The following is a 13,916-nucleotide window of genomic DNA, read 5'->3' on the forward strand; positions in this document are numbered from 1 at the left end:
TCCCGCTGCCGCCGCACAATTTCCATTCTCATCCTGGGGCAAAGTTCTCAACCCGAGGTACTACTTCTGGGTTAGCGGAGTTTGTAACCCGAAGCGTTTGTAACCCGAGGTACCACTGTACTGTCCACCGCTGACTGGCAGCAGATCTCCAGAGTGTCCCATCTGGGGATCAAACTTGGGACCTTCTTTATACAAAGCAAATGCTCTATTGCTGAGCTATGGTCCTTCCCCATACGCTACACCATTTCCCCCCTTGTATGTAGGTGACAGTAGCCATATGCATGAATAAAACAAAGACCACAATAAATATATATTGCTCTGGGAAGAGAGGAGGAGGAATTCTAGAAGCACTTACCTCTCTCTTTTAGGAGTGTGGACTGATAGTTGTCCATTTGTTGAGGCATGTGGGTTTATTATTAAGGAGGCCTTAGAGGAGGCTGAGGAGGAGATGCATGTTGTCGACAGGTCCAAACTGCTGTGGTTGTTGCTTGCAGCTTCCTCTGCTGTGTGAGAACCCGTCACTTCCTTCCAGAGTTGCTGCAGTTCATTTGGAATCATGCCTGAAACAAAATTGAATAGTGAAATTAATTAACAGCTAATTTAGCCATCTTCAAACAGTAATTAATATCAAAGCCGGAAAACAAAACCTAGTCTGGGAGGTTATTTTTCAAATTCCAAGGACCATGTAATAAATGCCACATACACACCACTGAACTGGAGCAATAGTAATGCTGCCTGCCAAGTCAACGTTTTCCGCAAACCGCATGTCCCTGCGGTTGATTAGTTAGGCTTCACTGTTATGGTAAACTGGAAGGCGGGCAACACGGGAGGTCCCATTGCAGTCAGTATATCAAAAGCCAAAAGATACCATAGTTTTCAAAGGCTATTTCTAGTCCTCACTGAAGACGTGAATACAGGAATATGAAAAGCTCAGACATAAGGATGGAAAATCATGGCATTTTCCTTATTTATTTTTTATCACTGCATGATGAACTTTCACATTTAAATAATGCAACACTTTTAAGTCCAATGAGTCAACCAACCTGGGCTGGCTGCATGTTTTAGGGAGCCTTGAGCAAAGTGCTCTCTGGTGGATCCTTCCGTACATTGATGGGTTACCTCAGGCTTAATTGGCAGCAGCTACAGCACTCAAAGCCTGGCTGGGAGTTGCCACTTTAATCTCCCAGAATGCCCTGCAGTGCCCAGGGCATTGTGAGAAACTAAATGAGAGGCTGACTGCCGTCCACATTGGACAACAAGGTCTAAGATATGCTACTTAAAAGGTAAAGGTAAAGGAACCCCTGACAGTTAAGTCCAGTCACAGACGACTCTGGGGTTGCGGCGCTCATCTTGCTTTACTGGCCAAGGGAGCCAACGTTTGTCCGCAGACAGTTTTTCCGGGTCATGTGGCCAGCATGACGAAGCCGCTTCCGGCGCAATGGAACACCAAAACCAGAGCAGCGCATGGAAACGCCGTTCACCTTCTCGCCAGAGCAGTACCTATTTATCTACTTGCACTTTTGGCGTGCTTTCAAACTCGGGGATTCAAAGCGCTGACCTTCTGATCAGCAAGCCCAAGAGGCTCAGTGGTTTAGACCATAGCGCACCTGCGTCCCTAAGAAATGCTACTTTAAAACAAACAAACAAAGTTAACACTTCTGTTGAGGCAACTTCTTCAGTCATTAAGCTAAATGGTCACTGCTAAGATATGTGGGGACCCAGGTGGCGCTGTGGTTAAACCACTGAGCCTAGGGCTTGCTGATCAGAAGGTCGGCGGTTCGAATCCCTGTGACGGGGTGAGCTCCTGTTGCTTGGTCCCAGCTCCTGCCAACCTAGCAGTTCGAAAGCATGTCAAAATGCAAGTAGATAAATAGGAACCGCTACAGCGGGAAGGTAAACGGCGTTTCCGTGTGCTGCCCTGGTTCGCCAGAAGCGGCTTTGTCATGCTGGCCACATGACCTGGAAGCTGTACGCCGGCTCCCTCGGCCAATAATGCGAGATGAGCGCGCAACCCCAGAGTCGGTCACGACTGGACCTAATGGTCAGGGGTCCCTTTACCTTTACTTTTAAGATATGCTACTTAGCAGTGACCATTTAGGTTAATGGCTGAAGAAGTTGTCTCAACAGAAGTGCTAACTTTCTAAAAACACATACAACACAACAGCAGCAGCAACACTTTTGTATGTGTGAATGCAACAGATTTAGGCGAATTGCTGTCCTGAGAGCAGAACAAGTTACATTCTGAATAGTGAGCTGCCAGCCCATGACATTCTCTAGATCAGGGATGCCAATTTTGTGTGCAATTAAACTACCGTAGGACTTTTCGACATAGGGAGACTTGTGCTTCCTTATATGGCATGCTCTCTTAAGATCTACCAGACAACAGGTGGCAGTGCTATGGGGTGGGGGGGGGCAAGGATTTACAGCCTGCAACCATCCAAAATGCATTATGGGAAAGAACAGTCAAGCCACCTAGCTATTTTGTCTATCAATTGTGAATTTGCAAACAAAATTGGCTTTGGGGAGTTAATTCATGATTTTTAGCAAGGAAAAGGACCAGGAAAAAACCAAAGCTTTGAAGTGAATTGATCAATTTATACATGGTTTGCAGTCATATACTCATTTCAAAAATATTATTTAATGAGAATGTATGTATGGGATGATTTTGGGTTATGTATGTGAAGGGACCCCATTGTAAGTTTGTAGTGGGCCCAAAAGAATACACTTCAGCCCTGTGACAAGCTCAATCACTGTCAGCTTTAACATGGCACAGCTTCTTGAATATCCTTACAGACTCATTACTTGTCACCAATGATTTTAGGCCTTAATGCACAAACAACCTTTCATGCTTTATGTCAAGCTATTTGGGACACAGGACAAACAACTCAACATACACAATTCCTGGGGGAATATATATTGAGAGTGGAAATTAGTTAAAACAGAACCTTTTCTTATTGATAGGCCCATTCTCTTAATCACAATGGGAAGTAAAGTTGCAACTGAGGTTTTCCTTGCAAGATTTATATTGCAAAACCATTATTGGCTGCTTTCTGAAGGAGAATATAAATAAATGGTGCTTCATTTTCTAAAAGACTTGGCGACAGATACATTTTAACCTCTCTTCAGAAGCAAGGAAGGTCTTCAAAATAAATTTATTCATCTGTGTTATTATGACAACATGAACCACAATAGTACTAATTTTGTGCTTAAGTTGTAAATGATGATAAATAGCTTTGTTATTAAATACAGTTTTTATTAATCACTTTTAGACATAAATTATGAATTCACATTGTCTTCATGAAATGCTTTTCGAATTTTAACAGTCAAATTGATTATACCATGATTATTTCATTAACACACCTATCTTTCTCATTAATTTTGGTTTCTAGCACTGCTCAGTTAATTGATGGATGTGTCTAGCTTAAAAAACCCTGCAAGTTTCTATATAAGTAACACTATTATTATTACTGTCATTTCTTGATCAGTGCTAATGAGCCATTGGAAGTGAAATAAAAACATACTTTTTAAAAAAGAAGAAGAAATACTGTTTAACAAGGTAAGTTCAAAATGGTGTATGCCATCAACTTCATATTTTGAAGAAGTTACAGTTTAATATGACATCCCATAAAGGTTATGCATGCCGAAATCTGAGAGTAGTTTGTTCTACTGTTGTAGGCTGGCATGGGCATATGGGACAAGCTGGAGTTTTAAAAGCATGTAGAATCAGTCATGTTTTCAAAAATAAAATTAATCAATTTCTTTTGAACAACTTGAAGTCTAGGTGTCAATGAATGCAACTGCTTTGTTTCAAGCTACTGTGTTATCCTTGCGTTTTTTCAGGAGTGGGGAGGAGAATCTGCCATTTTTAAAATATACATCCGTGTCTGAAACAGACATGTCTCTTACCAAACCTAAGGCATTGAAGACAGTATACAATATATTCATTTGAAACACATAATAAAAAATGCCAAGGTCTAAATTTAATTTATTTTTGTCATTTAGAATACAATGGCTAGATAATCATCTCAACGTGATCAGCCAAACATCTTTACTTTGCTAAACTGTTAAAGATTTTAATTATGCTAGCTTTGGAGAGCACTGGTCTAATGAGGCGATAGACTCCAGAGAATCTAAGTGGTTAAGAACTGTGAAATGAGTCTGATAGAATTTTTTTTATATTCACCGTGGATCGTTTGCATATCAAAGAGGAGTAAATTATTGCACGACAGACCAATAACCTTCCCCGCCTTTCTGAGAGTAGCATTAACAAAAACATTTGGTCTTTGCTAGTGGGCCACCTAAAAATATATATGCAAAAATGCTTTTTAAGTGTTTGCAATTAGTACATATTCTAAAATACATTAAGTGATCAGATAGTCTAAAGATGCATCTATTGCTATAAAGTCATTCCTTCTCCTTTCATAAAAATCAAATGCCAATTACATTTTGATGGATTTTGTCCCATATGAGCATTTAGTTATTAGACATATTCAATTATTGCTTGTCCCTTGAAATTAAACCTCTATGGCAATTTAAACAAAGAGAAAGGTCACGACACAATCCTGTGTCCTGTTTAGCTGCAACTGGGCTATTATTTTCAAACACCTTGCAAAGTGACAGTGTGGGATGTATTTTTAGCTAACACGCTTGACAGGACTGTCTCCACACTAACAATTACCTGTGAATATGACTGACCCTTTCACCACTGTTTACTCAGTTGAAACAATAGTGAATGGACTTGTCTGTTGATGGGAACATATTGATAATAGAACACATGAGTCAACATCATTTTTATTTTGGGGGGATACACCGATATGAGAAAAAGACATTTGCCATTATCATTACTGTTAATATTAGCTATTATAAAATCTTCATATACATAGCTCTAGATTTTCAAAGTGAGATGATGCTGTGTGTTTCTGCTTGATTGTCGTTGATTTATATGACAAAAAAACCTGAATACCACAGAAAGTCTCTCGATACATCAAGGGCAAAAGGGGCAATTAGCAAGCTGCAACATCTACAGCAGGATTTGCCCACTATATAACAGATGGGCAATTCATAACATTAATGAGAACTGTCTTTGTACAACAAAATCTAAACAAATTCCACAATTTTGATATAAAAGGCAAATAAAGTATCTGTAACTGCAGTTGGAGAAGGTCACGGGCATAAGGACTGCAGATCAGATTGAATTATGCAACAGAATCTAATTATGATGTCACAGAGATCCAAGTGACATAATTGTCCCCCAAACAAGGACAATGCTATTATGAACTCTTCAACAAGTAATCGTTTTCTTTTTTAGCACAAACAACATGGATAATTTTATCGGACAGTTGAGAAATGTTGCAGAAAGTTAGTTATTGCTAAATCAAACCTAAGGGATAATTAAATATAGTGGCCTCTGCTACTAGCAGAACCTAAGTGGTAGGAATGATACAATCACGTTGAACCCACCAACACTTAAATATTGAAATATCTGAGAGAAATCACATTTTTTTAGCTTCTAATATTGTGCTCATAGTTATTAGCATTCTAATTTATGTTCCAGCAATTTGGCAGGTACAAATTGAGAGCACAGGCATATATCTATCTTCGAAGCACATCAAACAGATAAAATAAAGTAAAAGGTAAATGATCCCTGGATGGTTAGTTCCAGTCAAAGGTGACTATGGGGTGCGGCGCTCATCTCACTTCAGACCGAGGGAGCTGGCGTTTGTCCACAGACAGCTTTCCGGGTCATGTGGCCAGCAGGACTAAACCGCTTATGGCACAACGGAACACCGTGACGGAAGCCAGAGCACACAGAAACGCCGTTTACCTTTCCGCCACAGTGGTACCTATTTATCTACTTGGCACTGGTGTGCTTTCAAACTGCTAGGTTGGCAGAAGCTGGGACAGAGCAACGGGAGCTCACTCCATCGCGGGGAAGTTGAACTGCCGACTTTCCGAATCCTAAATATGTTTCCTTGAAAGTGAGGTCCACTGAGATTAGACTCAGAATACCTTCTATTTTGGTATTTGGTATTGGCGTTCTAGCTTCGGTTGTTTAGGATGCTTCTTAAATGAAGTTTGCTTTACAGCTGATGCTGACTACAAACATAAAGTCTAGATTATTGATGCATTTGAGTGTAAGGGCAGGAGTGATTACACAAATGTTGTAATGTTATATACGCTGTTTTATTACAGTGCAATGGGTTGTAATTGATTAAAACTTTTTAAATGTTTTGCTTCAGAGCTCTTTGAAACAAGCAAGAAATACGGCATCATTAGTGGTTGTTTTTGTCATATTTACCTATATTATTTGACCTCTAAAATGCAGAAATGGCTTGAATGGCTTGTATTTTTAACAACAAATGTACTTCCACCTAGGAAAAGATTCTTTATGTACTTTAAAACAGTTGCCAGTTACAAAAAGGGTGTCTATAATTTAAGTGTTCATTGCCAATTATTATTACAGACTGAAGCTTTCACACTCTTCTTCGTTGCATTTTTTTTCCGTTGGAGAAGTATCTTCTTCATTATAGAAGAAAATGCAGGCAAAGGCTTAAAAAATGTATGTTGTGGGGACAGTTGACAGATTACTGTTCGTGGAACTCGATTTTCCAACCCCAGGTACTCACTGGCTCAAAGACAACTAGAGTTGCTCAACCTCTTTTTGTCCTTGTACCTCCGTACCCAGGTGACCATGTTCAAGCAAGCAGAAAGTTGATTTAAACCTCATAACGACATCAGTTTTTAGCCATCAGATCTCTCCAATAAAGGAAAGGGATGTGTTGCATTCTGACCTGTCTGAATTCTCAAGTTACCTTTCCCCCTGCCTTTTCCACAACACAACAGCACCCCAGAATCATAATAGCGTGAAGGGGGGGTGGAGAATAATGATGTAGCTGAAACTAGCCACCAACACAGCCGAAGCTGCCTTTGTTTGTGTTTGCTTCATCTCCAGCGCTCACCCCCTTTTAAATATGCTTCCTCCTAATGTGATAGGAATTAATAGTTATACTACACTGCGAAGCCTATCAATCAATGCCCCCGACTGCTGAATTACCTACTGGTGTCTCTGATGTGTTGCTGCACAGATTACACTTCATGCATCACCACATTCATTTCTTTCACATTACACATGACCGTGTCTTGTCACTGCCCAATTGCCCTCTTTTGGACAGCTTAACTGATGTACTGTATACAATGAACACCACCAACCAAACTTAACAGTATAGAAACTGTGGGGAAAAAATTCAGAAGGCTGAAGCCAGAGTCCAGTGGATGGGTATGTAAGAACAGCTTGTGATGTTTCTTACCAATAAATCTGGAGGTATAATTAACTTGTGCTGTAATTTTTTTTTTTTTTTACATGTACAAAACCGGCAATAGTCTGCATGCCTTCTCCTGCTTTTCCCCCCTAGGGTTTTGACTTTATTTTTGTTACTCATCCATATTGTCCATAATGTGCCAAGTAAATTTCCCAGTAGTCTCAACCTCTCTCAGGAACAGTGGGAGTTTGGAGCACATAACCAACACCAACACTTCAATAAAAACCACTAAGTATTTGAGCCTGTTCAGTCATTGCCTGGCATGTAGGATTCTATCAGGAATGAAATCAAAAGGATGCCCCCTCCACTGACCTCAGTGCGGGGAAAAGGTAACAAGTGCACTGAGAGATCACATATTCAGATAAATGCAAGACATCGTGATTCAGTTAATTAATTTTCTCCAGAGGAGAAACCGAAAAAACAACATACGAACAAGAAGGTTGCTCTCAAATCTCTTCTGCTAGGTACCAAGAAACAACTAAACAGGTATTTTGGACAGTAAATGTGAATTTAGGGTTGGGGGGGAGGAGGAAAAAAGTCTATCACTTGTACAGTGGTATCTCGGGTTACAAACACCTCGGGTTACAAACGCTTCGGGTTACAGACTCCGCTAACCTGGAAGTAGTACCTTGGGTTAAGAACTTTACCTCAGAATGAGAACAGAAATCGCAGCGCGGCAGCGGGAGGCCCCATTAGCTAAAGTGGTACTCAGGTTAAGAATGGTTTCAGGTTAAGAACGGACCTCCGGAACGAATTAATTTCGTAACGAGAGGTACCACTGTACTCAGTTATGGAGGTGTGTGTGTGGGGGGGGTCACAGTAATACGGTACTTCTTCTGATAGCCCCCATAGCTACTGTTTTCAGAAGATTGCAGGAGGCATGTTTTGGCTAAATTCAATGGGCGTCAGGAGATGGATTTCATTAAGGTCCCCCTGATATTTCTCCCTGCAATTTGAGTGCTGTCTATATATTCTCTCAGAACAATCTTCTCAGGTTAAAGCACTCATACCCATTTCACAGGTAATGCTGCTGCTGAAACTCTCTATGGGATGCCTATTGAGTGCCAGGTTTGGAGGTAGGGGGCAGAGTCTCACACACAGCCTCACAGCAACATGCTATGTTCAAGACATCCAAACAATATGAAGTAGAGATATTATATTTTATTTCCAATTTTCTTCTTCTTTAAGAATGTTAAAGCTTTCAAGTTACACTGAACTCTTCATCTGCGTAACTTTTTAAGTTTTCTTATGTGCTTTTAAGGTTGCATATTCTTACACAAAGCTAACTGCGCTGGAAAGCATCGGTTCAACTATTCCCTGGTATCAACCATCACTTACCTGCTGCACAAAATAAAGCTGTTATAACACAGACTTGATAAATTCACAAGGCCTGAAATTCAGTTTTGGAGGTTTCACTAGGACAAGGAACCTAAACCTAATTCTCCAAGAGGTAGATCCATCCATTAACTAGAAAAGCGCAAGACACTCAAAAGTGCTTTCCCAGTATTACGGTATATATTTCTCTAATGCCGGGTAGATTTGTCAGATTAGTGTGAAGCCTGTGAACGCTTCATTTCACAAGGCAGCAGTCCTCAACATGCCACACATACCTTGAGCAAGTGGCTGCAATGGCAAGGTAGGCTGGCCAGGCTGAATCGTCAGCAGACCCTGGCGCTGCAAAGACAGGAGGTGCTGTTGCTGCAGTTGTTGCATCTGCAAAAGCTGCTGCTGAAAGGCCAACTGCTGTGAAGTCACCTGTTGCTGCTGGGGCTGTGAAACAAAAAGAAGAAGAAGAAGAAAGGAAATTATGGGTGGAATCCAACATAGTGCCAAGTGAATGTTTTGTCAGTAATGATGGCTGGAAACAATTTTGTGTGGGGAGAGAATCCCATAACCAGAGCACCACCCTGTAGCAGAACATATACTTATTGCTGCAAAGCAGACCTGCACAACTTGGGTCCCACTATAATAATAATAATAATAATAATAATAATAATAATAATAATAATAATAATAATTTATTATTTATACCCCGCCCATCTGGCCGGGTTCCCCCAGCCACTCTGGGCGGCTTCCAACAAAACAGAAATTCTAAAATACAGAAATCCATCAAACATTAAAAGCTTCCCTAAACAGGGCTGCCTTGAGATGCCTTCTAAAGGTCTGGTAATTGTTGTTCTCTTTGACCTCTAGTGGGAGGGCATTCCACAGGGTGGGTGCCACTACCGAGAAGGCCCTCTGCCTGGTTCCCTGTAACTTGGCTTCTCGTAGTGAGGGAACCGCCAGAAGGCCCTCGGAGCTGGACCTCAGTGTCCGGGCAGAACAATGGGGGTGGAGACACTCCTTCAGGTATACCGGACCGAGGCCATTTAGGGCTTTAAAGGTCAACACCAACACTTTGAATTGTGCTCGGAAACGTAGCACTAGCTAAATCTGACTGCATACCAGGGACTTGATAAATGCTGATTTTACTGCCACCTAGGTGTGTAAAACCAAGGGAGATGTCAAGCACATGGCTAGCTACATTTCACAGCTGGTAGGCCATATTCAGCTTGGTGAGTCCAGGAGCACTGGCCTGCTGTATAATCAGTTTCCAATAAGCCAACACATTCAGGGTGAGAAGGTATCTGATTTTGACATGTAAAGAGTATGCAGCGGCCTGATGCCCAGAGGGAGGTAGCATTAGAGTATCTAAATTTAGGCTACCAAAAAAAACTTGCACTGGGTTTTCGGAAAACTGAGTCTGTGTTCCATAGCACTGAATGGAACCCACAAAGTATACTTCTCACTTTTCTAGAAAACCATATGTCTGATTGGTAGGCTTGCAGGGGGCAGGGCTGTATGTACCATATTCACCCTCTCCCTTCTCTGCTCAGTACAGTACCATTGCATCTTATGTGGGGGTTTGGTACCAAGGGTTCCTTGTATATACAAAAACACGTATACTCAAATTCTTGGACCTGTCCCCTTGTGAGCATACTGGGGCTTCTGGAACCGATGCGCTGAGGTCAAATGTTCACTTACGTCTGAGCTGCTTATGCATGTCGGGGTTTTTTTAAGCATGTCTAATTATATACAAAATTCTAATCAAAAAAGTTGCATACATCACATGTACATATAAGAAAGTCAAACTGCAGCAGGAAGAATTACCGACAAAGGAGGAGTGGCAGATGAAATTGGATAAGATGACAGGGAGAATTCGGAACCAGCGAGACCAGAAATTCTTGAAGTAAATATTCGGGAGTAAATATGCAAATTATTTGAAAAACAATTGTAATCAACTGACTATGCTTGTAGGATTACAAGAAGTTTTGTAAGGAGAATTATATGAAAAATTACAGGGGGGAAATCTAGGAGAGTGGATTTTAAGTTAAGGATTATTAAAAGTAATAGTTAAGATAATGAAATGCAAGATCAAGAGATGGAAAGTAGAAAATCACTAGATGTGGTTGACGGAAGTCTTAGGCTTATAGCCAAAATGCTGTATAAGATAAGAGATGTTCTGTTCTGTTTGGAAAATATTTGTAAAAACAATTAAAAATATATTATAAAAAGGGGGGGAAGAAAGTCAAACTGCATGCAGTACTATATTTCTGCTGCATAATTTTGCAAGCCTTTTTATAAGTATTAATAAAATACTAAGCAACACAGTAGGTATTGTTGTATGCATTTATGGGCTGATGACCTTAGGAAAATATAAGGGTATACTTGTATAATATTATACAGATAATAATGCATATACCGTGTTTCTCATATTATAAGACATGTCTTATATTTATTTTTTCCTCAAAAAAACACACTATGGCTTATTTTCAAGGGATGTCTTATTTTTTTCCTCCTCCTCCTCCTGCCGTGGCCGGCATTGCTGCTGCGCCTATCACTATGTCTTATTTTCGGGGTATGGCTTATATTCCTTGAATGCTTAAAAATCCTGCTATGGCTTATTTTATGGGTATGTCTTAAAATATGAGAAACAGGGTAATAAAGCAGGCATCCCCAACCTTCGGCCCTCCAGATCTTTTGGACTACAATTCCCATCATCCCTGACCACTGGTCCTGTTAGCTAGGGATCATGGAAGTTGTAGGCCAAAACATCTGGAGGGCCACAGGTTGGGGATGCATGTAATAAAGCATTAAATGAAAAATGTTTGTATTGAGATTTGCAGGAAACTCCATCCCTAAATGCAGCTAAGGAATTTTTGCATCCCCAGACATTATCCCTCACTCTGATAGTATACTGTACTGTATTTGAATATAACCCAGTCATAAAGACATTAATGAAAGTTTGCTTTGCAAATTGGGTGGGGTGGGGATGACAAGCCTTTGTGTCTGGGTGTGGAGTAGAAGAACTGTGGATTTAGCATTGACGCTGAAAACACATCACAAGCTGAGCATGTGCATACAGACACATTGTTCCTTAATTCTAAGTGTTGTCTTCCCTATGACAGGAAAGCAGGAGGCGGGAGGGGGGGAGTTATGGGGAAAAATAATGTAATATTTGCTAAGAAAGGTGTGGGGAGCAGCACAGTCTTTTTCAAGGTGCTGATCTGTCTGGGATAGCATTGCCCTATAGGTTTGCTTGTTATTTTCAAATTTTTGTGAAGAGAGAGCACAGGCTGAAGTTGCTCGTGAATATATGGAGGGCAGTATCTCAGAGGCAAACTTCTTCATTCCAAGTGTAAGGATGGGAAGAGGCTGCAGTTTCCTAGCCAAAGGCACTCTGCTCACTCAATTCTCTCTCTGTGAAGCCCCCTTTTGTTGTTTTAATGTATTTTTAATATTTTGTTGGAAGCCGCCCAGAGTGGCTGGGGAAACCCAACCAAATGGGCAGGGTGTAAATCATAGATTTTTTTTACTATCATCATCATCATCATCATCATCACCATCATCTTTCCCCTTAGATTAAAAAGTCAGGTCAATCTTTATTGCTTGCTGTAGAGAAGATTTCAAAAAGGCCTGCACTCATCCCGTCCACTCTCCTGTTAACAAAAATTCTCCAGCTTGCTAAATTTCCAACGAAAACCGTAACCTGGCTTCAATCAAACAAACCATAGTTGGTGTTAACCACAGTTTGTCAGTTTGGGTGCCTCAACAGGCTGTGGTTAAGTACAAATGGAAGCGAAAGCTTCTAAGCTTTTCCTTGCGTCGGGTGGGGTGGCTCAATCTTGTCATGCTGAAGTTATGGTTTAGTTTGATGTCTGAACAGTATTAAAGAGAGAGAGTAAACAATTCCTCTGGGCACACCCCATATAGTTCTTTGAATTCTGTCCAAAGTCTGACTGTATCGCTTCCCACTCTGACTTATAGATCATTCATGCAAAATCTGTATGGATTTTATCCTGACAAATAAATGCAACGATGCACATGTTAAAAAAATAAAGAAAGTCTGGGTGATTGACACCCTGCTTCTTCCAGCTTTGTGCCAAACTGGCATGTATGTATGCCATGCGTGGCTTGGGAAGGTTGTTCAGTGCTAAAGCAGACTGCACAGAAATGTCTGGTGTTATGTTTAAATTGGACAGGATTCTTCTGTGCTGGGGCTGGGGGAGGGGAGAATGCAACAATGGAATTGTATTCTCATACTGTATCTTTTTACAAGATACAGTTGGTAGCTCACAACCTTGTTGACAGTGAAGTTCTTGCGAACTTTGGCGCTGAAAAGTCAAAGCGCAGAAAGCAGCATTACACCAGCATATACACTTAATTTTAATGAAAAATATCCCCACGCTATGCTCTATTTACTTATTAAAGAATTGTCTCAGCTATTAAGGCTCCAATTGGCTAATTTATTGCATTTTGCATAGTAGCTCTCTCTGTCATGCAATCAATCAATTCACAGTTCTCTCTCCTGTGTTATTCCACTTAATATATTTTTTTAAACTTCAATGCTTGGGGAGGAGGAGAATTATTCACCCTCAGAAGAAGACTAAGTTGCTATATTCCACTGGGATCTGAACCCTGAACCTCTGAGGTGTAAAAGAACATGTTGCTTTTTCACTGCTGCACCCAGAGAAGCTTTTAACTACTCTGTTTATCACTTCTGACATAAATAAATGAGAAAAAAATCAGACCTTTGAAGAAGAAAAACTTCATCTAATATTGTTAATTAGCCATGACAAACGATGAAATAACATTGTAAATCTTTCATAGAAACAGCCACTAGATTTTAATTACACACATTCATAATTTAGCAAACAACATCTTATTTGAATGTGTTTAATATGTACAGTACTCAAGGCTTCAGAGTCCTTAATTTTGTTTCACTTAAGGAAGCCTTTAGGTTCTGCTCATCTTGTATTTTATTTGCTTTGTTCTTCTAAAACCATAGAAAATGCCTTTGCAGTTTTGATGAATATCTTTTTATTTATTGCACAATGACATGAGGAAAACTTTGGTTCCGTAAAATATCAATGCACTGTGCCAATGTTTAGCAATTCCTTACGCCAGCAAAAAAAAAAAAAGTTAATGTAGATTTCCTCAGTAATTATCTGAGTGATAGAAAGATAATACAGCACACTAGAACAATAAATAGAAGGAAATTATCTAATATCCCTAATCTGTTAGGAATCATATCAAGGTGGAGGTCTGCAGAGCTTT

The 13,916-nt window shown here is 40.3% G+C and overlaps 1 protein-coding gene across 25 annotated transcripts in view; it reads right to left on the reverse strand.

The window, feature by feature from the left end:
- FOXP1 (forkhead box P1) overlaps positions 1–13,916 on the reverse strand; it is a 548,710-nt gene that overhangs the window by 95,923 nt on the left and 438,871 nt on the right. For all 25 annotated transcript variants that reach the window (XM_060271348.1, XM_060271340.1, XM_035106646.2 and 22 more), the window contains 2 exons: positions 8,930–9,089; positions 356–560 (listed from right to left, as the gene is read on the reverse strand). In XM_060271348.1, coding sequence (XP_060127331.1) covers positions 356–560; positions 8,930–9,089 — 365 coding nt within the window. The remainder of the gene's footprint in view (positions 1–355; positions 561–8,929; positions 9,090–13,916) is intronic.

This window comes from Zootoca vivipara, chromosome 2, assembly GCF_963506605.1.
Source record: "Zootoca vivipara chromosome 2, rZooViv1.1, whole genome shotgun sequence".
In the NCBI taxonomy this organism is placed as follows: Eukaryota; Metazoa; Chordata; class Lepidosauria; order Squamata; family Lacertidae; genus Zootoca; species Zootoca vivipara.